At 38.7% G+C, this 26056-nt stretch overlaps 1 protein-coding gene across 1 annotated transcript in view; it reads right to left on the bottom strand.

The window, feature by feature from the left end:
- Window positions 1-21276, bottom strand: part of ARHGAP20 (Rho GTPase activating protein 20) — a 124426-nt gene extending 103150 nt beyond the window's left edge. The window contains exons 1-2 of the mRNA XM_028516621.2: window positions 20945-21276; window positions 2017-2099 (exon numbers count right to left, since the gene is read on the bottom strand). Of these exons, the coding sequence (XP_028372422.1) occupies window positions 2017-2099; window positions 20945-21049 (188 nt within the window). The 5' untranslated portion in view covers window positions 21050-21276. The remainder of the gene's footprint in view (window positions 1-2016; window positions 2100-20944) is intronic.
- Window positions 21277-26056: the final 4780 nt, after the last annotated feature.

Here is a 26056-nt window from a genome sequence, read left to right as displayed (position 1 = left end):
ACAATTCTTTGTTATGTAGGATGTCCTGTGCATTACATGATTGTCTAGCATCTCTGGCCACTGCCTACTAAATCCTTGAGACAAACTCAAAAGCTGTACAAAATTTCAAAATGCCCCCTAAAGATGAGTACCCCTCTGTTGAGAACCACTGGTCTGTATGAGCTTTCAATGCCTACAGTTGCACTATTACAGATGCTTGCCCTGGGTTAAGCAGTAGACTGGTCACTGTTGACCTCTGATCTCAGGCTAAAGCTTCTCTGAAGTAAAGACTACTTTAATTGAAAAGCCTCGCATTCATCCAACCCAGAAGCTTCTAGTAAGAAATTTTACCTTAAACTGTTTCTGCTTTTTAAAAAAGTAAATAATAAAGCTATTTTTGCATACATAGTAGAATTAAAGACAGTTATACTGATAATTCTGCCTCCCCTCTCTACTTCCTCTAAAAAATACTTTCTCCTGAGTTTTCTAGGCAATCAAGGTCAAACTGTGAACCTATAATCATTCTCTTTTATCCATACTAATGCAAAGACATGCACACATGCAAATAATCTAAAGGTTATTTAAATATGGTACTGAAATGTATTACTATGTTGTTTGTTTATTTGGGAGAAGAGTATCTTCCTAATTAAATTTTTATTAGGCTTCTATTAAAAGTAATTCACATTTCCTGATCACCCAATGACTATAGCATGTGTATTTGGGGGGCAGGTGGGGAGCTGCCTAAGTCTCAGAACTTGCTGAGTACTGAGTATTTTGAAAGTTTCACTGACTGGGATTTAGCTATATAATTTATTTTTTGGCATTGAAAAAATGCCATGCTTCTATATAGATTTTATGTGTTAAATTAGCACATAATTCATAGAAATATCAGATGTACCCTCACTTTAAATAAAGGTGATAAGGATTTTTATTTACATAAAAGGATTCACAGATTAGTAGAATATCATTACAGGATTCCTTTGAACATATAACTTCTGAATTATAATACCATTTTAAAATTAATGAATAAGTTAATGATTGAATATTCATTCAATTTCTACACATTGTAATATTCTTAAACTGTCCACTGAAATAGTATTCAGCCTCATTAGGTAACATGACCATTTCACTAGATATTAGCTTGTTTTCCACTTCAATTTTCACTAATGAATTCACTAATTAATTTAACCAATAATGGCTAAAAGAAATCAACATCCCTTACTTTTAATTTTTTAATTTTTATTTTTAATTATTTTATTGTTCAAGTACAGTCATCTGCATTTACCCCCTTCCACTACCCCTCCACCCCAGCTACCCCCACCTCCTTCCCCTGCTTTCACCCCGCCTTGGCTTTGTCCATGTGTCCTTTATAGTTGTTCCTGAAAACCCTTCCTCCCTTCCCTCCATTATCCCCTCCCACATACCCCTCTGGTTACTGTCAGTTTGTTCTTAATTTCAATGTCTCTGGTTATATTTTGCTTGCTTGTTTGTTTTGTTGACTAGATTCCACTTACTGGTGAGGTCATATGGTATTTGTCCTTCACTGCCTGGCTTATTTCACTTAGCATAATGCTCTCCGGTTCCACCCATTTTCAATAATCTTAATCTTTCTTCATATCTACAATTGGCAGAAAATTTGTCTTATAACCATTCATAGGCATCACTTTATGACAGAGAACTAGGCAAAGGCTGTGTATAACCAAAAATGCACGGTGGTTAAAATAACTTGCATTTTAGTATTCCAATTTCTAATTATTTTATAAATAAACTTTAACAGTGTGTAGAACTTGTATTTTTGTGTACTATGTGATGTGGGATCCACTTTAGAATAAATTTTAAAACAATTGATCAGATGTGCCAGCTCTAAAATGCTTTATGATTCACAGAAAGAATGAGCCTTATTCATAACCTCAGAAGTCATTATTTTCTATCATTAAACAGAATTCTGATGCCGATAAAAAACAAATAAGTAAACAACCTCACACATTAAAAAGATGCAGCACATATAAAATGTATGATACAAAGTTTTTCACTTACTTGGTACTAGGCCGTTTTTGTAGGGCTTTATCCAAGATAAGAGAGGGTGCACTCCTCCTCCTTTCTGCTAGCGTTTTCATTTTCTGTTGAGGAAAAGAATCAAAATAAGACCATGGGGCTTGTAGAGAAAGTGAATGTCAATTTTCAACCAAATTCAGCAAGTTTTATATTGCCTATGAAGAAGTTTGTAATCTCATTAGAAGATAAAATAACAACATCTAAACTAGGAAGCTAGTATCAAAAAGTGGTATAGAAAGTAAATATTATTTTATGGTCTGAGAATAAGGTCAAATGCTGACCAGAGTATTTGGAAAATGCATTATCATAACAATTACCATCTTTTTCAGCTAACATACATATGCTTATTATGTGCTAGGCCCTATGCTAAAGGCAGAATGGGATTATCTCATTTATAGTCCTAAATGTCATCAAAGTAGGTTCTACTATCTGTATTATTGGAAGGGGAGGCCCCAAACTAGTTTTCAAGAATAGACAGAATTTGAAGAGATCAAGTAACAGGAGGACCAGGAAAAACAGTAAAAGCAAAAGATGGAGACTAGATTCTTATTCATTTAACAGACCCTTTACATACTTACAGATTTGGAAATACCTTCTTCAAATATATTTTTTTTACTATAATTTAAAGCAAAAACAAAAACAAGACATTTTCCCTGACTGGTGTAGTTCAGTGGGATGGGCATCGTCCTGCAAACCAAAAGGTCACTGGTTCAATTCCCAGTCAGGACACGTGCTTGGGTTGTGCGCCAGGTCCCCAGTTGGGGATATGAGAGAGGTAACCGATTGATGTTTCTCTAGCACATCAGTGTTTCTCTCCCACTCTTTCTTCTTCCCTTCACCTCTCTCTAAGAATAAATAAAATCTTAAAAAATAAAAAAGGGCTTTTTCCCCCTTTTCTAGGTATTCTACAAATATAGAATTAACTAGATAGTTCAGGTATTCTGTTTCAGAGGACCTTAAATTTGTGGTAAATGAAGTTTTATTTAGCTTGAATTATCCATATAATTACTCTCTAAATGCAATAATATATTTAATAAATCTAGATAGAGTAAGAGGGCCTGCCAGTGAGCATGGATGAGTAAAATTAACAACCGTCACAAAGACCCATGAGTAAAGTTCAGGATGTCTTACCAAAGTCATTCTTCCTGCTCTACCCTCCCACCCTACCTTGGCCAGAGGTCTCACCCACTGCCTGAGGGTCTAAGCCATCCATGCTTGGGAACTGGATGCTACACTCCATTAAGAACCATACACGACTAACCAGTTTAATACCAGTATTGCATTACATGATTCATAAAGTCATGGCTACTTAGCTGCCTAAATAAAACCTAGACCCTAGCATAGGAACAGAGGTAGAATTACCCAGTGAGAAGGGGATGGTAGACTTCTTTGGCACAGTCCTCACCCCCAAATTCACCATGCCCCGCAAAGATCTCTTCTGAAGTACTGGTGTCACCAATGCCGTGGCCTCAGTGTTGCTGCTTCCCCTGTTAATCTTTTGGCTCACATGTGGACACTGCATGCCCAAACCTCCCCAGCATAGCTCAGATAGCAAATGAAACAATTATATAAAACATTAATAAAGGACAGGAAACAAGCAGATAAGAAATACAGAATAACACATTTCTCAACCAGTTAACAACCATGAATCAGTTTCAGGACAGGTTAGATTGTATAAAATTATTTGTACAATATGTATGAGTATTTGGTGCCTTTCTTCTAGAGAGAAAGCCCATCCATAGTTTCATCAGAGTTCTATAATCCCTTCCCACCCCAGTAATTTTAATAACCTACTTCACATATTATATCTTGTAAACCTCACCCCACTGTTTCCATTAGTCACACCTCTTGGCATCATAAGTCACAGGAATCTAACATCTGGAGGCTAGTGTGACTGTGATTGTTACAGGTGAAGGGAAATCTGGAAGACAGTACCCTTTCCCAGTGAAGAGTGTCAATAATGGAAGACTGCATTGATTTTTACTAAGAAAAGTGGCAGTTTGTTCATATGTAGATTTTCTGCTAGATTCTGCGTCACCTTCACATCTGGGCTTGCTTCCTGCTCATTATCCCAACACCTATATTCAGGATCTGCTTGCTTACTATGCTTTGAACTTTGAAATAATATGTCTAATCCTTTTAAGCTTAACCTGGGCCCTTCACCTTCTGACTCTCTTGACTGTGAGGGTCTGCCAGCCTACCTTGAAGTGGGGGGGGTGCATTTATGGAGCTAGCTCCTCAGTCTTATTTCTACCGCCCCTAACCCTAAGAAACCACTCACTGTCAGCAGATCCAAGCTCCTAAACTAGATCTTCATTAATATATAAGTTCTAATTCTGAGCACCTTGGTTTTCAGGTTTACCAAGAATTTGGAAAGTGTTCAAAAGATAGCCATAAAAATGATTTAAAATGTGGAGGAAAAAAGGAGCCTATAAGAAAAATTAAACTGATCTGAAATTCTTTATTTGGAAACATTAATAATCTCCAAATTAATGTAGAGTTACAATATAGAGGATAGGAAGTATCTTCCAAGGAAGATACGGCAAAAAGAAACTGCTAAATTGTAGACTAAGAATCCAAGTTGATCTTGGGTAGTGGTTCTTTGAGAAATTTATAAAAGCTATGAACTAAATTATGCACATAATTTCAGGGTGTTCAGAAACCCACATAATATGGATTCCTTAGTGATTCTGAAACCCAAATATGAAACCTTCTGATATAAAAAAATCTTTCTGAGAGTGATGGCTGTTAAACATGAGAATGGATAATCAAAGAAGGGTGACATATTTTCTTCTGCACAGATGCTTTTAAAATGTTTTTTCATAGAGCTCTAACATAGAGGATCATTTTATATGTAGTAATCAGGCTGTATTTTCTTGGTTGTGACATTGTCTGATGTATGAGGAGTCAAGTGGAGTGTTTCTACCTAATCCAGCAAACCCATATTCAGGAGAATGCACTCAAACTACAGGCAGAATATTATTTTTGAGATCCTATTGTTAGTAATGAAACTTATTTTACCACTAATGAGATATGCAACTCAAGGCAATCCAGTCACTTTTCTAGGCCTCCACTTCCTTATCTAGAAAAAGAAAATTTCAACTACATATAGTTTCACAGGTGCCTTCTATTTCTGATATTCTCATAATAAGTGTCCACCAAAGACTCACCCTGGGTTTGCAAGAAAATAAACAATACCTACATCACACATTTAGAATTTAGAGGATTCACTTCTCTTGTAAGTAATAAGTCTTAAGAGTTGCCAATATGAGGGATTAATAAATAAATTTATCTATTAATTCATTCAAAATACACAGATTTCTTTTTTTTTTTATCCCCATCCAAAGACATGTTTTCATTGCTTTTAGAGAGAAAGGGGATGGGGATGGAAGGAGAGATAAACAGACAGACATTGATGTGAGAGAAGAACATCAATTAGTTGCCATAGGTTGCCTCCTGTACATGCCCTGACTGAGGATTGAACCAGAAATTCAGACATGTGCCCTGACTAGGATTTCAAACCCAAAACCTTTCAGCATACGGAAAACACTACAACCAACTGAGGCATACCAGCCAGGGCCAGACCTCTTTCTTTTGCTCCTAAGCATTGTGAAACACAGGGCCAATAATGATTTTTAAACAATTTCACACATCAAAGAATCTGTTCTCAGGCAATAAAGACTTGGATGTTCTTTCTGTTTATTATAACTGTGTGAAATGCAATGCATGGAAATAGAATGAAGCCATTGATTATCTCACAAATGTATATTAGTACAAACTTATCGGGATAGGTTGAGACTATGTTATATTAGCACCAAAAAATAATACAGTTGTTCAGTAACAGTGAAAACTATGATTCTTTGCTTCACAGGACACAGAAAGAAGGTTTAAAACTGTATGTTTTCTTTGTGACCTTAAAAATCAAAATCTACAGTGTTCAGAATGTCCAAGTTCTTAATGTTAATATCTAGATGACCCCCAAAATATTGCATGCCATTCTGAAACTGAATATTTTTAAAAGGTAATATTATTTTCTAAATTGATAAACTATACACTAGGCAAAAATTCAATTGCATTAATCTTTTGAGAACAATTTTCTTGATATCATACTATTTACCTAGTCTTATGCAGCCCCAAAAACTAAACAAGAGTTTTATAAGAGCTAAAAAACAAACAAACATAAATAGCCTTTCTTTATTCCTCCACTCCTAAATAGGAAGGATGAGAAGGAACTTGGAAAAAGTTATAAAAGGAAATAAATAGTAATTAAAACTTTAAAACTACTGGGGTTTTTTACTAGCAGGCATTTATTAGGAAAGTAGACCATGAATACTAGACAGAAGTTAGATCTTTGATTTTTCTAAGCTGTCTCTTCTGTATTGAAAGCAAAAAACCTATTCTTCCAAAAGAATAAATGAATAGAGGTCATAATTGAACATAAGAAACAAATGTCTATAATTAATTGTGTTTTTTTGTATTTCAATAACACAAAACTCTAGCAACATTACCAGCTAATCTGCAAGGTGCTTTCCACTTCAACACTCTCTTAATCAGTGGGGTTAACTATATTTTCAATTTCTTATGTTCCTACCTTGCTCTACATATCATGCATCAGTTACAGCCATTTATTTTTCTGCATGGTTCTAGAAAGCAGGGGCTATGTCTTCTTCCCAAACTACCTCCCACCCTCCTACAATGATCTGCTGGAACTCTACACACTATAGTAGGCCTATTTTTCATTCCCAAAGCACAGTAGAATGTCTGGCACAAACTATACACCCACTAAGTGAAGGTTTTATGTCAATTTTAAAATCCACCCATCCTCTACATCTATACCACTATCCTCAAATACACACACAGAAAAACAAACAAGCAAGCAAACATTCAAAACTTTGGGTACTCTGCTGGAATGCTGTCATTAAGGAAATGTAAACATGACTCTTAACAGGACTATAAGAGTCATTCCTGCACACTGCAAACTACATCTTTCGACACTGTTGATTTTTACCACTTAGAGCTACACAGTAAGCATTTGTCTGATGATAAATTTAATTGCTTGCCAATAGATGGCACAAGGACAACTGGCTACCCACATGCAAAAGAATGAAGTTGGACTCCTACCTCACACCACGTACAAAACTTAACTCAAAATGGTTCAACAATTTAAAAGCAAGAGCAGACACTATAAAAATTCTAGAAGAAAACACAGGCAAAAATATTTGTGATTTTAGATTAGGTAATTGTTTCTTAGACATGATACCAAAAACACAAGCAAAAATAAAAACAACATAAATTAGACATGACTGTCAACATGAAAAACTTCTGTGTTTCAAAGGACACTATTAAGAAGTGAAAAGAAGACCCACAAAATGGGAGAAAATTTCTGCCATTCATTAGAGATTTGTATCTAAACTATATAAAGAACTGTTACAATTCAATAAAGACAAGCCAATTTAAAAATGGGCAAAGGATCTGAGAAGACAGTTCTCCGAAGAAGATACGCAATAGCCAATAAGCACATGAAAAGATGTTCAACATTATTAGCCATCAGGGAAATGCAAATCAAAACCATGAAATACCACTTTATACTCATCAGGATGACTATAATAGAAAAGAAACCTAAATAACAATTGCTGACAAGGATGTGAACATAGTGCACTCCACATCCTCCAATCCTGTCTCTAATCTAAACTTCGTCTGCTGGTGGGAAATGTAAAATGGTGTCACTTCGAAAACAGTTGGGAAGTTTTACAAATGGCTAAACACGGTTACTAGATGATCCTGCAATTCCTCTTTAGGTACATACAAGAGAAACAGAAACACGTCCAGAGTAAAACATGAATGTTCATATCAACATTATTCACAATAGTCAAAAAGTGGAGACAACTCCAATGTACATTGACTGATGAACAAACAAAATGCGGTATATACGTAAAATGAAATATTACTTGGCAACAGAAGTACTGATATGTGTGCAACATGAATGACTCTTGAAAACATTATGCTAATTAAAAGAAGTCAATCCCAAAGGACCACATATTATATGATTCCATTTATATGAAATATCCAGAATAAACAAATCCATAGAAACTTAGATTAGTGTTTACCTGGATTTGGGAAGATGAAGGGACTGGGATGTCATAGCGAAGGGGTATGGTGAATCTTTTTGGGGTTTTTCTAAAATTGACTATGGTGATGGATACACAATTCTGTGAATGTACTAAAAACCATTGAATTGTATACTTTCAGTGGGTTAACTGTATGGTAAGTGAGTTATATCTCAATAAAACTATTAAAATATCCTAACTACCAAATTCCTAAATCATTGGGCTCCATCCCAGCAAACTGGTTCATAAACAGAAGCTATAATTTCCTTTATTTGTATAACAATCATCTGAAGTATAATGCATAAGGATGGAACTTATTTATGTGCTTTTGGTCCAACATGTTTTTGTACTAAATGTTTGAGTGGCTGCCCATTTAAATTCCTCAGGGATCTGAGGAATATGGCTGGCTGCCTGTTGTGATTTGCCACCATTTCTCCCCCACTCTTCCAGTGCCCTACTTAGTATTTCCATGTAGTAAATTCTCAATGCCTGTGTGTTAAGTCAATGAATGAACACTGACTGTATCCGCGAGTTTAAGTTGGTAACATAGTGTGCCTATGTAGGAAAATGTGGTTGTAAATAGATCACTGCAGAAAAAAGTTTTTTTCTTCTGTTTTCAACAACTCAGATAACATTGTTTACATAAAAACCTAGATGAAATCTCTCATTGGAAATTTCACTTCATGTCAATCAAGAGATACAGTATTATTTTTGATACCTCTAAATCATTCTGAATCTGGTTATTCTTAGTTTAGATTAAAGGGAAAAAAGCCTATCAAAAGAAAGGAACAGGATGAAAGATTTAAGTCAGGTGCATTTTTTCATACTTTTTTTTCCAGTCACTTTTTGAAGAAATATTCAAGCACTGCGGTTGAATTTAAGTCAAATGTAATGAAGTCATTTTCAAACACTTAAAGTTAGCATACAATTAAAATAAAGCCTTTGATGAAAGCTTGTAAATACTCTATAAAGTTTCAAATCCAGAAAAAATACTTACTCACATTTGTAAAATAGCTTATTCAAATTTGACTATTAATCCTTCTGTGGCTAGTCTGTACCATTTCTTGTCTTCCTACATGACTGCAGCATTTATTTGTGGATATATAACTCAAACACACTGGCTCCACAAAGGAACAAGATAATTATTCTTTAACCTTGCACCTTGCTTCTGAGGCCCTATTATCACAAAAATGTTCTGACCACTGGGTGAACTAAAGCTTCTCACTATTGTCGGTTTGGTCTCTGATGGGTAAGATCTTCTATTTACTCATAATCATCCCATCCAGAATCCCTCTGAACATTTCATTAAAACAAATATCATCACAACATAGACTACTGTAACGGAATACAACTTATTTTCTGAGGCTAAGAAAGAAACATTTTTACTTTTGGCTATCCTTCCTCTTTCTGTGATACAACCACTATGAAATAATAAATATGAGAATCAATATAATGTAGAAAAATGGGCATGGGGCTAAATTCTGGACCCTGATTTTATCACTTAAGTTCTCAGAGTCCTCTCTGTAAAATGACATAACCATCCAACCTACCACAAAGAACTGAATTAAGATTATATACATGAAAGTCCTCTGACATGGAAAGCACCATGATAGTGTAACATAAAGAGCAATGCTTTAGAGTATACAAATACTGCCTGTAAATAAATATGGGGACAGTAGAACCCCCCCCTTATATATTATTCTTTGTTTCTATGCCTCCACCCCACCCATGTAGTCTTCTGGAGTATCACACTATGACCTTCAAGTTCACTGGATTTTCTTCTTCCACAAAGCCACTGGTTTCAACAACCCACCCCCCTGGAGCACCCTGGAGTAGACAAGGCCAATGCTCCTCCTCTCATGATCCCTTCCAGGTAGGGTTTCCCTACATTTTCACATCATCCTCCATATAAAGTGATGTTATTTGTATATCCATGGCACAGACTATAATAAACAAAAAAATGCTCTGGTTGTCTCAGTACCTATCTACCTGTCTAAAGGCTAAGAGGCTAAATGTATCAGATACATCTGCAATGGCTGAGAAACTCTGCCTTACAGCAACTTCTCACTTTCCTCATGCAAAGTGACAGAGGATGGTGGTCAAATCCAAAAACCATAATGGTAAAAGAATGTATCAAATTAGAATTAAAAAATAGGCCTTTGCCTATCCAGATTCAGATAGAGTGTAACCTAGTTATGGCTACTGTCGAGCTGAGATTCAAGAGGCTGAATGTAGGGGTGTAAAAGAAAATACAGACACCTCTCCTACATATAAATTAGGACCCAGGTAAATAGGGAAAGAAAAAGGCTACAGAGAAGTTGGGTTTTTCAGATCTTTGAAATAGGAGCCGATATGGGCACATTCCATTTTCAGAGTCCACATACCAGTGACCAGACATCCAAAAATAAGTTTTACCTTTCAGTTGTGCCATGTGACAGCTGTCTATCAAAATTAGGTCAAAGCTGCTCAGCACAACACTGACATTTAGTGCTGATAGGGCTATTTCTGCTGTGGGTTGGATGTTTCTAATCTAAACTTGTCCTAGATAAAGAAAATAAGACTGAAACAAAATTATAAAATAAACTGTGCAGTGTTGTCCATAAGCCCCATTATTGGTGGCTGACAGCAGACTGTTGTCTCTGCTCCCTTTCCAGCCTCCCACACTGTGGCTAAATCTTCCATAAGTAAAACTAAGCATTACCTCCATCCTAGGTTGCTTCAGAAAAGTGCTGCAGTTGCCATTATGAAACTGAGCATTCACCCTGCAGGCTTTCTGCACACATCAGAATCTGGAGAGTCCCTGTGATCTAAAACACTGGAGATAGCAACAGAAAGAACCAGAGAGCAAACTTTTTGCTCAATAAAAGTTTATTTAGAGGTAGTCAGTCAGCTTAGGGTACTATAACAAAATAACACACACTGGATGGTTTAAACAACAGACATTTTTCACAATTCTGGAGACTGGGAAATCCAAGGTCAAGGTGCTCACAGACTGGCTTCTTGTGAGGGCCCTTTTCCTGATTTACAGACAGCTGCCTTCTTGCTCTACACTCGAATGGGGGACAAAGAGGGCAGTGGGGCAAACTCTTGGTCTCTTATAATAGTACTAAAACCAATGTGGGGATTTGGTTCTCATGACCTCATCTAACCTAATTATCTCCCAAATGCCCCTACCTCCAAATAATATCATACTGGGGATTGGAGCTTCAACATATGAGTTTGCAGGGGACACATTCAGCCCACAACAGAGGTTTCTGCCAAATGCTCTGGAGATACAAAGGTATAAGTCATGAAACTCTTATCAAATCACAATAAAATGTATATACAGGGTCTGGCAGAAGTAATGACTACTTGAATGTGGTTGGTAGGGATAATATGGTGTAATAACTTATAGTTTTAATTTGAACATTTCACCTAAAATGTCATATGGTATGCTTGAGTATGATATTGTTATGTTACAGAATTATATGCTTATGATTTTGTAATAAATATTTTTGTAACAAAAAGGGGAGTTATTTGTGCTAGACCCTTTGCATTTCCTCAAAGCACTGTGAATATGATTGTAGGTACATATAGGTGTATATATAGTGTATAACATGTTTTAGTGGCATTTTAAATTGAAATCTAGTATATTTTCAGATACTGATACCTTCTAGGAAGGCAAGCTTTATAATCACATATTTTTGTTAAATTTTATGTGGTTCTATAAGGTAGAGGATGTCTTTAATAAGAACAGCCACTAAATTTGGGACAGCTGGAGAAATGTAAAAGAATCAGACACTTAAATTATTAAAGTTGGAGCTTTCATTTTCTGCATATTATCAGTTGTCTCACTTCCTCCAGTCTACTGAACATGTTCTACCTTTTGCCCTGCAAACCTTTTATCAAACCATAACCTGGGAAATTGGTGAAATCACAGGGAGTGGTAAACTGCTTTGTAACAATCTTCACTTCAACCAAAAGCAATAACTGCACTCTTTAGGTATCTGTGACTTGTGAATTTTCAGTCTATAGTTATAACTTTCTATTAACTTAGAATGCGCAATATTCAAAATTAACAATTGCTTTTTATACAGGTGTGTAACAATAAAAGACTGTCCTTAATTTTCATCTTATAGAATATACAACAGAATCACAAAAGTTAATTTTTATTTTGCTATGTTGAAATGCAATATTGTGTTCACATTTTAAGTAAAAATATCTATTCAAGCAAGAGTTTTTCCTGTACTCAAGATTCAGGATACGAAACATTTAATGAATGGAGAAATTTTCCACTGGGTTTCCCACATATAATTTCCCATGATGGAATCATCTAAGGTATTGGATTCAGTGCACCCATACATAACTTTGAAATATAGTTTTGAGTTTAGAGAATATGCCAAGCTTTCCAACAGAAAGCAAGATATCAGCATGGAAATCAAACCAGGCTGAAGAGCTCTTGAAATGGAAGGGCTTTACCTAAAACATATGAAAATGACAGATAACAAGGCATAAAACTCACAGCTTTCCAAAGTAATTAGACCAACGATTGTGTCATTGTTGCTGTTAGTCAATAACAACTGGAATGATTAATTTTATGTGCCAACTTGAATGGCCATGAGGTACCCAGATTAAACACTATTTCCAGGTATGTCTGTGAAGGTACTTCGAGTGAGATTAGAATTTGAATTGCTGCACTCAGTAAAGCAGAATGTTCCCCACAAAGTGAGTAAGCATCATTCAATCCCTTAAGGGTCTTTTAGAACAAAAAGTGGAGGAAGGAGGAATTCTCCCCTCCCTTCAACCCCCTCACTGTTGAGCTGGGATGTCTCATTTCATCTTTTCTTGCCCTCAGGAAAAAGTGGTTGTGAATTACATGGCTTTCCTGGGTCTCCACCTTGCAGATGGCAGATCACGAGGCTCGAGGCTGGAGGCTCGAGACTTGAGACTCGAGACTCATATTGGTCTGTTTTTCTGGAGAACCCTAAAGAATACATTTACTTATTGGCAATAATGAACATGACATTCAATGGTAGGTGGAGAGGGTAGAGATTCTGTTCCCCAAAGAATAAAATTACTTCTCAGAAGACATATATATGTTCTTTTCTCAGCTGGTTATATGCAATTCAAATCCATTCTCTCCTACATCTTATGTTACAAATAACAACAAATACATGTATAGTCTAGTTGGAAATAAAAACAGAGTTGGAAGACCTGGGTTCAAATTCCAGCTCTGTTGCTTACTGCATGTACTCTTGGTAGGCTCAGTTCCTTTCTCTATAAGAGTAAGATAATAATAATAACTACCTCATATAAAATTTATATGTAACATATAGTTAGGCATTCATTTAAAGAGGTTTTAAAAACTTCCATTACTATGCTATAAATTAGAACAGCAAACTCATCTTTTTGCTCAAGTTGCTACCTTATATTTGATATTTATGACCTTCAAGGGTAACTGTTTTGAAGGATAGTATTATGGACTAAATGTTTGTGTCCCTCCTCAGTTCATATAATTAATTTTCTAACTGCCAATATAATGATATTTACAGGTGGGGGGCCTTGGAAAGTGATTAGGTTTAGATGAGGTCATGAGAAAGGTGCCCCCATGATAAGATCAGTGCCCTTATGAGAAGAAACCAGAGATATCTAGCTCCATCTCCAATCTTCTTCCCTTCCCCTTCACCTTCCCTCTCCTTCTCTCTCCCTCTTGCTCCCTTGCTCCCTTTCCCTATCCCCCCCACACAATGAGCATAAAGATATCTGCATGCCAAGAAGAGGGGCTCTCACCAGGAACTGAATTAGCTGACATCCAGACCATGGGAATTCACAGCCTCCAGAACTGTGAGGAATAAATGTCTGTTGTTTTAAGGGACCCCAGTTTATGGTATACTGTTATGGCATCCTGAGCTGAATAAGACAGCATGCACTCGTTTGCATGTAAATATTCTCTTTTTTTAATACATGTTTTTATTTATTTTTTTAGAAATTTTTAAAGATTTTATTTATTTATTTTTAGAGAGGGAAGGGGGAGAGAGAAGGAGAGGGAGAGGGGGTGGGGAGAGAGAGAGAGAGAGAGAGAGAGAGAGAGAGAGGGGGGGGGGGGGGAGAGAGAGAGAAACATCAATGTGCAGTTGCTGGGGGCCATGGCCTGCAACACAGGAATGTGCCCTGACGGGGAATGAACTTGCGATGCTTTGGTTCCAAGCCCACGCTCAATCCACTGAGCTATGCCAGCCAGGGCTGCATGTAAATATTCTTGTATTAAATTCAAAGAAATAGAATGTTTTTTTGCTTTACACCTGCTTTCACCTGGTAAAAGGTACTAATGGCTGCTGCACTTGTTTGAAAGTGTTTTCATATACTTTCTTCTTTTGACCCATAAGAAAAAACATGGTGAGATACATTGGATATGTATTATTGCCCCAATTTTAGAGACAAAGAAACATAGTACTGTCAGAAGTTCAGAGGTCATACCAGTGATAACAGAGGCCATTTCTGATCAATCTAATTCAGTTTTTGATAATTTTAGACTCCTCTCAGCAAAAACAATCTCCGGTGCTTCATTTCATGCAATTTACTTTTTGAATAACACCAGTAAGGATTCGGTAGGATGTTAGTTAAACCATAGGCATAATATTTTTCTCAGTATTAAAGAATAAAACTAAAGCTTATTCATCAAGATGTTTCATTCAAACCCCAGCACAAGACACACACATGGCCAAAGTCGGCTTTCAGGGATGTTCTAGAATGAGTTGCTATAAACAGATTTGGACCCAGAGAGTGTAGACAAAAGAGACAGAATGAAGTGTGCACAACAGCAGCTGCCACATCTTAAAATGTTGGAGCTATTTTAAAATGCTTTGCTGTGACTTACTTTCTGTGCCTGTCTCTCTCCCCTATCCCATTACCCATCTTATTTAAAGAGTTTTCAATTAGTATGTGAAACCAAAGGGTCAGGGTGGTCAAATAGGAAATGTTACCCTAGCCAAAATTATTTTAATGTGTGTTTCCTCTTCATTTCATAAAAACTTTTCTGTTCAAATGTGTATATCCTCAAGGATATATTATCCATAATTTTATCCAGAATGAGTTATCTATATGCTGCTATTATATGTTAAAGCCACATTAAAAAATAATGCACAAATCTCTTATGTATTCTTTTAAAGAGCTTCAGTGATGACAAATCTTAGATTTTTGGAAATAGTCAAATCATCTGACTGGTAAATAAAGGTGAATGAACTAACTAGGTAATTCTGCTTGAGGTTAAATGTGACTAAAATAAAGAGACTGACTTCTTATATACTATCTACAACTAGCTCCTCAAACACATAATGCTCTTTTCTACCTCAGAACCTTTGCACAATTGCTTCCAGTTCTTGGAATCTTTTTATAGCATGCTCTTCATCACTTATAACAGAGTTAAATATCAAAAGAGGCCTCTCCTGAACACCCTAATGCCAAAGTGGTCTAGCTTCATATCCACGTTTGTCTAAATTAGTGTCATTTTGTTTCTTTAATAAAAATTATTACTATTTATGGCTTTTAAAATTGTTTTTGCCTCTTCCTCTCAACCTGTGTTGTCAAATACAGTACTCACCAGACACATGTGGCTATTTAAATTTAAATTCAAATAAATTACAGTGAAGTAAAATTACATTTTAAAAATTACCAATCTAATTTCATCAAAATTAAGAACTCTGTTCTTTGAAAGATACTGTTAAGAAAATTAAATGACAAACCACAGAATGGGAGAAGGCATTTGCAAAGCACATATATGATAAAATACTTTGAATCCAGAATATATAAATAACTCTCAAAACTCAATAATAAGAAAATGAACAACCTAAAACTGGGCAAAATATTTGAGTAGCCACTTCATTAAAGATTACATATGGATGACATGATAAGATGATCAGCATAATTAGTCATTAGGGAAATATAAATCAAAACAACACAAGATACTACTTTATACTCTCTAGGATGGTTATAATGAAAATGATAATAAGTGCTGGTGAAGATGTGGAGAAACTGGACTTTTATACACTGCTGGTAGAAATTGAAACCACTTAGGAAAATAATTTGACATTTTCTTACATTAAACATACACCTAAAATATGACCCAGCCATTAAACACCTAAATATTTATCTGAAAGAAATGAAAGCCTGAGTCCATACAAAGCCTTGTACATGAATGTTACAGAGGCTCCATTTGTATAGCCAAAACCTGGAACTAACCAAATACCCATTAATAGGTGAATGGATAAACAAACTGTGGTTTATCCATATGATCAAATACTGATCAGCAATAAACTGAATTATTGATATGTGTAAAAAAAGGTATGAATCACAAAGTAATTACACTGAATTAAAGAATGCAAAAAAGAATACATAGAATTATTTCATTTATATGAAATTCTTGAGAATGAAAATTAACCTATAGTTGCCTAGGAACAGAGAGGGAACAAATGGATTGGAAACAGACATGAGGAAACATAGGGGTGACAAATATGTTCAGTCTCTTGACAGTGGTAATGGTTTCATAGCTGTATACATATATCAAAACTTATTGATTTATATATTTTAAACTTGTACAATTTACTGTATGTTAATTATACCTCAGTGAAGTTGTTAAACATTTTTAGCTCCTCCGCTGACCCGGCCACATTTCAAGCACTCATTAGCCACATGTAGTTAGTAGCTATTAAATTAGACATTGTAGATAAAAGACAGTTCTATCATCACAGAAAGTTCTAGGCAACAGTGGTGCTCTGGCCAGAGATCAGCAAACTATATACCAGGGACCCATCACCAGTTCTCTAAATAAAATTTTATTGGAACACAGCTATGACAATTCACTTACATATTATCTCTGGCTGTTTTAGTGCTACAATGGCAGAGTGGGTAGTTGCAACAGAGACCTTATGGTTTATAAACCTAACTTATCTGTCCCTTTAAGAAGATTTGCTGACTCTGCTCTAAATCATAAATTCTGAATACAAGGACCAGTATCTTTGCTGTACATAACCCAAACAATACTGAGTACCTAATATACAACACTGTCCTAGGAACTAGGGAAGCAGCCTTGAACAATACAGATAAGGTCCCTATTCTCACAGTGAGGAATTCAGGTAACATAACCAGGAAATAAATAAGAAAATGTCAGGCAAGGATGAATGCTAAGATGAAAATAAAGCAGAAAGCATAGAGATATTAAGGGGCAACTTCCACTTAGGTAGTTAGGACAGGCCTCTGGGACAACCTAATGTCTGAATAGTATAAAAGAATCAATACTACAAATACCTGTGGCAGAGCAGAGGGAACAGCAAAACCAAGGACTCAGAATACAAATGCACTGATGACCTGATGTTTGGTAAAGAAGGTCCATGTGGCTGGAGAATACAACAAGGTGGCAAAGGTTCAGATGAGGATGGAGATACAGAGAGGCCTAAGGGAAATCTGAATTTTATTCTAAATATGATGAAAAGCCACTACAGGTTGTTAAGCAAGTGAGCAACATGATCAATTTATGGTTTTAGTAGCACTCTGGTGCTACTAAATGAAGACTGGATCAGGTAAGAGCAAAAAAGGTGTTAAGACAAGTTACAGAGTTTTTGCAAAGGTAAAAGTGAAAGATGGTGGTTTGGCTTGGACCATAGTGGCAGCAGTGGAGATGAAGTGGATAAATTCAAAATATGTTTTGAAGTAATATTTGACTGGCCTTTTGGATGGTTGTTGTAGAGTAAGGAAATGAGAAGAGTTGAAAATGAATCCTAGATTTTTGGCTTGAACAATTGGGACACAGTAGTATGAATTACAGATCTATGGGAAATTATAAGAGTTAACAATTATTGAGGGTTTATTATATGTCAGTATTCACTCATCATCACATTTAATTTTCCTAACAATCTTGAGCAGGTAGGTATTATTGTTATTTTCACTTTACAAATAGAAAACTAAAATGTTTAAGTAACTTGTCTAGGTCAGAAAGCTAGTACCAACACAATGGAGACTTGAACCTAGGTCATCAGACTCTAAATTCTACCACACTGTATAAAACTGCCTCAGTGACAGTAGTTTCTGGGAATATGATCTACATTCTAGGCAATGACAGTACCACTGGGTTAACAGACTCTCAGGATGACTAATTTGAAAGATGCTACTTTTCTTTAACTCCTATTATTTAAAAACCACCTTATTTTCACAGAGTACAAGATATAATTGTCCTCTACATACTTTTTCTCCAGCATTATCTCTCTCTGATTCCTATTTTAAAAATGAGTAAACTGAAACAAGTTAAGTGATTTTCTCAAGATCACTGAGATAGTAACAGAGCTAGAACTAAAAGCCAAGTGAACTTATTCCATACAATGGTCTGGCCAGTGAATCTGCCATTAAAATTTTTGACCATTCAGTAAGAAACACATGTTACATCACTACCCAGAACACACATACCTGTATGAAACAGGAAAAGAAGTTATAAAAAACAGCCTTTACTCTTACTAAGGTACTAATATTTTCTATTTCATTTTTTAAAATGTTGATCGTACCTGGCAATTTAAACACTGACCCAAGCCTTAGTAATTAACATAACAATCACATAAGTAGACTTTATTTTTACAAATGTCTCATGACTCACCAAGACAACTAAACACCAAAAAGGTAAGATGAAACACAAATAAAGATCAATCTGGTGAGCTTTGGAATAAGTGAAGACTGGTTCATAAGAGTATAAATGACGATGCCTCTATGAGCTACACTTTGGAAATATTTTATTTTTACTTTCTATTGCTAATATGGAGGTCTGAAATCAAACAGATACGCCTATTAATGTTTACAATAAGCACAGATGAACTTTTCCAGGAAAACATATTACAAGCAAAATAAAACAGTTCTTCAACCTCCCCCCATCACGAAGGAAGTAAAAAGCCATAGAGAGACCAGATTGGCAAAATCTCTTCCCTTTAAAGAAAAGGAAAAGAAAAAGACTAGATTGGCAATGTAGTAACCCATTATAGTTTATAATGGATAGCATTTTAAGGACAATGGCTTAAGATGCAAAACAGCCTTTCACTTATTGGACAAGTACTACCTTATAAATGTTCAAGCCACTCTAATGCCTTCTCCTTTTGCCGGTATGCTTAAGCTTAATTATCCTCAGTTTAAAAAGAAGAGAATTGTTCAGGAATATAAATCTTTGATTTCCCCCAATTCCTTAAGTTTACAAGGATAAAAATTGCTTTAAAACCCATGCTGACTTCTGAACATTCACCTTCCCAAAAAGTAGTGTTAACCTGGTAAATTCATACACACGCACACACGCATACACGCACAACCCCTTCATCTCTGAAGGGGAAAAGAGACAAGGACAAACCGCAGTCGAATACATCAAAGGCTGGGCAGACACTACAGCTAATACATCAAGTTCACTCCTAGATGGCTCTGCGACACAGTTAAGGCCCTTGGGAGCTCACGCACACTTCTATACTCAGCGCACAGATCTCACCTGTCTTCAACCGACCTCTAGCCAACCCAGGATGATGGTGGGAAGAGTCGTGAAAGGCAGTAAGATCAGGACAATCTGGGAGCCTGCGCAACCCCTTACGGCTCTAATTATATAAATGCAATGCATTAAGATAGTTCTTTAAAGAAGAGTTGGATGATCCCTCTAATCCAATTTGTTTCCACAGAAATTGGAAGGGAACCACCAGGACAGAATAAAAACGTCCAATTATCTGAAAGTCTTGGGGGGAGTGGAGGAGCAAGAGCAGAAATACCCAAGGGCTAGAAAATTCCTCAGAGCGAACGGCATGGGCCGGCCGCCAGCGGCCACGTGCACTTGCTAAGGAAACCGTTCCAAAGAAACCTGACCTGATCAGAATCAGCACGCCGCACCGCGGCAGCGTTTATCCTAACGGAACGCCACAAGTAGTTGCCCACCTCCCTCACCTCGGCTTTGACAGGGAACGTGTGCACCGCCCCCACGCCCACAGCTGCACCCAGACCCCTCTCCAGCCCCACCAAGTCCGGAGGGCTAAGGCACAACAGCAGGGCGAAGGTGCCTGCCTCGGCCCATTCGAACCTATTCTGCAGCCCACCAGCCCCACCCAGCCCGGTTCCAGGCCGAACCAAATCTCCAAGGCCCCGCAGTGTCGACCGTTAGAATCCCTAACTTACCTAGAGATCTAACCAACATCTCGGAAAACCAGAATCTCTCGATGAACCCCGCACTGGGCAAAAGAATCTCCCAACCCCTTCCCATTCAACCCAAATCCCGCGGATTCCGCATCCAGGTGAGGGCCCTGAGCCCCTGGGCCCGCAGCTCCGCCGCCTACCTTCTTCAATGCTGGTGATCGCGTCCCGCTGGACGCCTCCAGCCCTGCTGACCTCGGGGCTGACCCCGTCAAGGGACGGTGAGCTCCCAGGGGACCTTGGGGAGATCCAGGAGACGAGCCCCCGGAGGGGCCCGGGAAAGGCGATACCCCAGTCCGGGGCCCCACGCCCGGCTGGGGGCTGGGCTGCTTGCAGACCCCGCGGCGGATGGAGATGAGGGGGGCTGCTGGTCCGCTCCGAGAGTGATTACGACTCTAGACGCTAAGGGTACAGGGGTGATTGGGGAGACGGCGGTGCCGCTGCGAGGACCAGTAAGGCGGGAACGTTCTAGAACTAACGCGGTGGGGCCGCGAGCCTTGAGCGTTAAATCCCCACGGCGTCCTGCCCCCGCGTCCTGGTGGTCTGCGCCGAGGTTGCGCGCGGTAAGCTGGGCTGCTCCTGCCTTGGCAGTGGAGCAGCGGCAGGCGCGGGGCCCCTCTCAGCGTCCTCACCTTTTTGGTGCCGGGGCCTCCAGCGATCCGAGACATTCCTGTCAGGGAGGAGGAGCGCCCCGGCTGCCCCCCTAGAGTCTCCTGCTGGGGGGACATCGCTTCCATGAAGAAGACTTTGAAGCAAATCCCAGCCCAGGAGGAGGCTACGCGGTCATAGCCGCAGGATCGGCCGGAGGGGCGAGAACGCGCGGGACCGAGGCAGCCGCGGCGCTCAGGCAGGCAGCCAGGCTTCGGGTGCGGACAGGGCGCCTCCCGTCGGGGCCATAAACCGCCGCCAGCGCTAGACCCCGCGGGCTAGAAGCGACTGCAGCAGCACCCACACGTCCGCGCCCGCTAGCCCGCGCTCGCTGCGGGCAGCCCCGCCTTGCCTCGGGCCCGCCCCTCCGCGCTCCGCGCGCCGCTTTGGGACCGCCCCCGGCCGCCTTCCTGAAACCGGGAACTCCCCGCGGCGGCTCGGCCTGCGGGGTAGCGGCCCGGCATTTTTCTGTGTCTGTGTTAGGACGGCGACGACCGACTGACCTTCTCAGGCCGCCACTCCGAGTGGGTCCAGCACAAAGCAGCTCACGGTTCGGTGTCACGAACCCGGGCCTTTAGTGCACGGACACGCGCCTCTCCCATCGCTCAGCCCACTCGCACCCGCCCCATCCCTTTCGCGCAGCGCCTGCGGGGGATGGCGCCGCGGCAGCGCGAGCATCTGGGCAGCTGTGGTGACTTCAGACTGAACGGAGGATTTGCAGGGATTCCTGTCTAGCTTCCAGCGGACTGCAGAGGGGTACCCCCAACCCCATCCCCAACCCCACCCTGGAGGCCTGGGAATGGAGTTGTACGTTGCAGAATGCCGCGGCTGTACACTTTTGGAAGCCCATAGCTTCTCCTGACCTCTTGTGCAATCCCCAACGTTAGCCTGATCCCGGGTCACCCTCCTTGGCTTTTGCAGCCCGCGGGTCACCAGTCCCTGCACAATTTACACCAGCGGTTTCCGGTGTCTGTGCGCGGCAAAGACCGGGGCATTCCAAACGTGAAAGCGCACTGAAGGAAAATGCAGGCAGAGAGGACTGAAATTTGGCTTAGCTATTGAACAGGCTACAATATGTGGAAGTGTTTATCAGCTACCGCGCCGAGAGCAAAACTTCCTGTCAGCCCAAATAGTGGCAAAATTTTTTAAGGCCAAAGAATAATCAGAGGGAGGGGATTTGGAGCCGCCCGGGTAGAGTGTTGCTGCACTTTGCAGGACTGGTTGACTGGTGCGGATGATTCGGTAGGTGGCATTCTTCCTTTGGAGTCAGGCCTACATAAAGGGCAGATTAATGGTGAAGGACACCACTCTATGGTTGTTGAAGGAGATTTGTTTGTTTTCATAGTATGAAAAAATAAAAAGATCGAGGTTCCTGCTGGGTTTGGCTGTTATCAGGACAGGTAGTAGAAGAATAGGGCTCTGGCAGGCTCTGTTCCAAGCAGATTTGTCCAAAACACACACACCCACATACTACCACCACCTCTAAACCCCAGAATTGTTTATTGTGGAAGTAATGGGCAGAATATGTTCCAGTCCATTTTAAGCCTTGTCCACATCACATTGTTTAAAATAGACTTACACAGTCTTCATAAACCGTGCATGAATATTATATATAATTATATAAATCATGCTAATATAGAAATTATATATATGTATAAATAGTTTATCAGGGTAACCCTCTTTTCGCTGCTTAGACCCATGTGCAGTGACAGGACTTTGGACCCCCCCCCCCCCCCATAGAGTTTATCATGAATTTTACACTGCGGAGGGTTTTGCAGTTTCTTTCATTTCTTGAAGTCATCCTCTTATGATTCCTATCTTGAATGAACAATCCCACTTTTTTTACTCTCCTAGATTTTTTATATCGATAATACCATGTCCTTTTAATATCTTATGTAATTGTTTTTTTAAAGTATTTTATTGATTATGCTATTACAGTTTCCCCCCTTTCCCCTCCTTCACCCTGCACCTCCAACCCTCCAGCATCCCTCTTTTATTTATGTTCATGGGTTGTACATATAAGTTATTTGAGTCCTGTTTCCTATACCATTTTTTATCTCTCCGGATATTTTATGCCTACTAATTGTGCTTCTTCTTCCCTGTACCTTTCCCCCCCTAGTCCTCCCTTCCTCCTCCCCACTGAAATCCCTCCATGTGATATCCATTTCTCTGATTCTGTTCCCATTCTAGTTGTTTGCTTAGTTTTTGTTTTCGTTGTTTTTCTTTTCATTTATGTTTATTTGTCAATAGTTGTGAGTTTTGTTGTCATTTTATTGTTCATATTTTTTTATCTTCTTTTTCTTAGATAAGTCCCTTTAACATTTCATATAATAAGGGCTTGGTGATGATGAATTCCTTTAACTTGACCTTATCTGGGAAGTAATTTATCTGCCCTTCCATTCTAAATGAAAGATTTGCTGCATAGAGTAATCTTGGGTGTAGGTTCTTGCCTTTCATGACTTCAAATACTTCTTTCCAGTCCCTTCTTGCCTGCAAGTTTTCTTTGGAGAAATCAGCTGATACAGGAACTCTTGTTGGTAACTCTCTCCTTTTCTCTTGCTGCTTTTAAGATTCTCTACTTATCTTTAATCTTTGGTAGCTTAATGATGATGTGCCTTCGTGTGTTCTTCTTTGGGTCCAACTTCTTTGGTACTCTATGGGCTTCCTGGAAGTTTATTTCTTTCACCAGATTGGGGAAGTTTTCCTTCATTATTTGTTCAAATAATTTTCAATTCTTTCTGTTGTTCTTCTCCTTCTGGCATCTCTATAATTCAGATATTGGAATGTTTCAGGTTGTCCCAGAGGTTTGTAAGACTTTTTACTTTTTTGAATTCTTATTTCTTCATTCTCTTCTGGTTGGATGTTTATTTTTTCTCATGTTCCAAATTGTTGCTTTGAGTCCTGGTTTCCTTCCTGTCACTGTTGGTTCCCTGAATATTTTGTTTTATTTCATTTTGGGTATCTTTCATTTTTTTTCATTTTTCAAGCAATCTCAATCAGTTCTGTGAGCATTTTGATTACCAGAGCTTTAAATTCTCCATCATATAGGTTGGCTATCTCCTCATTGCTTAGTCCTCATTCTGAAGTTTTGCTCTGTTCTTTCATTTGGGTCATATTTCTTTGTCTTGGTGCACCTGTTAAGTTGTAAGGGGGCCGGGCCTTAGGTATTCACCAGGGCAGGGCAACTCTCCTTGCTGCCCTGCCAGCACTGCCTGGGGGCTGGGGGGCAGAGAGGGAACACGGAAGCTGGACTGCTTGTCTCCAGCCCACTTTCCACCCGACTCTCTCAGTGTGAGACTTAGAGTTTCTTCCACCTGGGCAACTCCTGCTGTAGTCCACAGTCAGCTCTGAGTCTCAGTTTTGCCTTCAGCCAGCCCCACCCTCCCAGTCCATGCCTTGGCCTCACTGCGGGTTCTTACCCATCTGGTTGTTCTGGTTGATTTTTTCTTTAAATCCTTGGTTGTTGGTGTTTCATGCAGTTTGATTTTCTGGCACTTCTGGTTGTTTATTGACTTTAGATGGGTTGTTATCCTCCTTTTGGTTGTGTGAGGAAGCAAAGGGTTCTACCTACACCTCCATTTTGGCCAGAATTCTAATTTACTTGTGAATGTTTATGAACCATCTCTAGTCCAAAGTGTAGGAATCTTTTATTTGTTTTTGTTGTTGTTCATTGTTGCATCTCAAGTGCCCAGAGCAGTGCCTGGCACAATAAATGTTTATTGGTTAAATGAATGAATGACACACACACAAAAAAACACAGAAAAATAAGATCGATACAGAAGGGCCAAGCTAGAGTGGTTATTTCATTCATAGAGTCCCATGTATTATCAGGCTTTTTTTTGCAATAAATACTTCATGCTCCAAATGAAAGTATTATTTATACTACATATATGGAAAATTCATTTTTCACTTCTTAATTTGTAAGTGTTTTTATTTCAAACTTCATTAGTTTTGGTTAGCATAGAAAACAGTCCTACCAATCTCTGATAAGGAGTTTTACAGAAGGTCTTACTTCCTAAAGAAAATTGAGTTGGTTTAGATTAATATTATCACCAGAGTAATGTTTTAAGAACATAGATGTGATCCCATCACTCACCTCCTTAAAACCTTCTTTGCCATCTTGTGTCTATGGAACAAAGTTCAAATGCCATAGTATGATATTCAATGTTGTCTACAATCTGACACCTTCACCCCCTCTTCTTTCTCTTATAATCTCTTGCCTCTCTTCAAGTCTCACACTATTCTCTGCCTCAGTGAGCTATATGCACTTGCAAGAACTTGCCTTGACCTCTCATATCTTTATCACTTTGAGCTTGCTCTGCCCATAGCCTAGTAAGTTTTTCTTCTATATTTTCCAACCTCTACTGTTTTACACTTATTTATGTAGTGCATGGTCCATAGTAAATATCCAGTAGATATTTGTTGAGGAAATATATCTTCAAGACTTACATCAATAGTTACTTCCTGTCTTTATTTCTCTTTACCTAGCTACATCCACATTCCAACAGTACACACAGGGTTAAGTGTACCTTCAGTAATAGTAACAGATAACATTTATTGAGTACTTACTTCATACTAAACACTGTTCTAAGCATTTTTCACATATTAATTCACTTAAATTTTCATATTAACCCTACCAGGTAATATTCCCTTACACCTCACTTTACAGATAGGAAAGCCAACCACATGTTAAGTAACTTGCTCAAACAGCTGTTAAGTAGTGAAGCCAAGGTTGGAACCTAGGGAGTGCCCTTAATCACTTGGCTATACTGCCTTTCCTGGGTATATTTCCTCTGTAGTACGTATTATACTATACTGTTATTATCTGTTTTATTTGCTGTAAGCTCCTTGAAATTAAACATTCTATTTTACTGGTCTTTACTTCTTTCTGCCAGGCACACAAGTATGCTCTCAATGATTTTTTTTCAATGACTTATCTTTGAATGAATGAATCAAGTATTAGAAACAACCATCTCCATTATGCTCTCTGGTTTGAGGAAGATCCTCTGATGGGGAAAAAACAATCCTGGACTAGTCCTACTATTCTATAGACAGTGACATCATTTCCTCTGCATTAGGAATGTTATGTTGTAGAA

The sequence above is a fragment of the Phyllostomus discolor genome, chromosome 6 (genome assembly GCF_004126475.2).
Source record: "Phyllostomus discolor isolate MPI-MPIP mPhyDis1 chromosome 6, mPhyDis1.pri.v3, whole genome shotgun sequence".
NCBI classification, from domain to species: Eukaryota; Metazoa; Chordata; class Mammalia; order Chiroptera; family Phyllostomidae; genus Phyllostomus; species Phyllostomus discolor.
The sequence above is the reverse complement of the archived record's forward strand: the minus strand, read 5'-3'. Positions and strand labels throughout refer to the sequence as shown.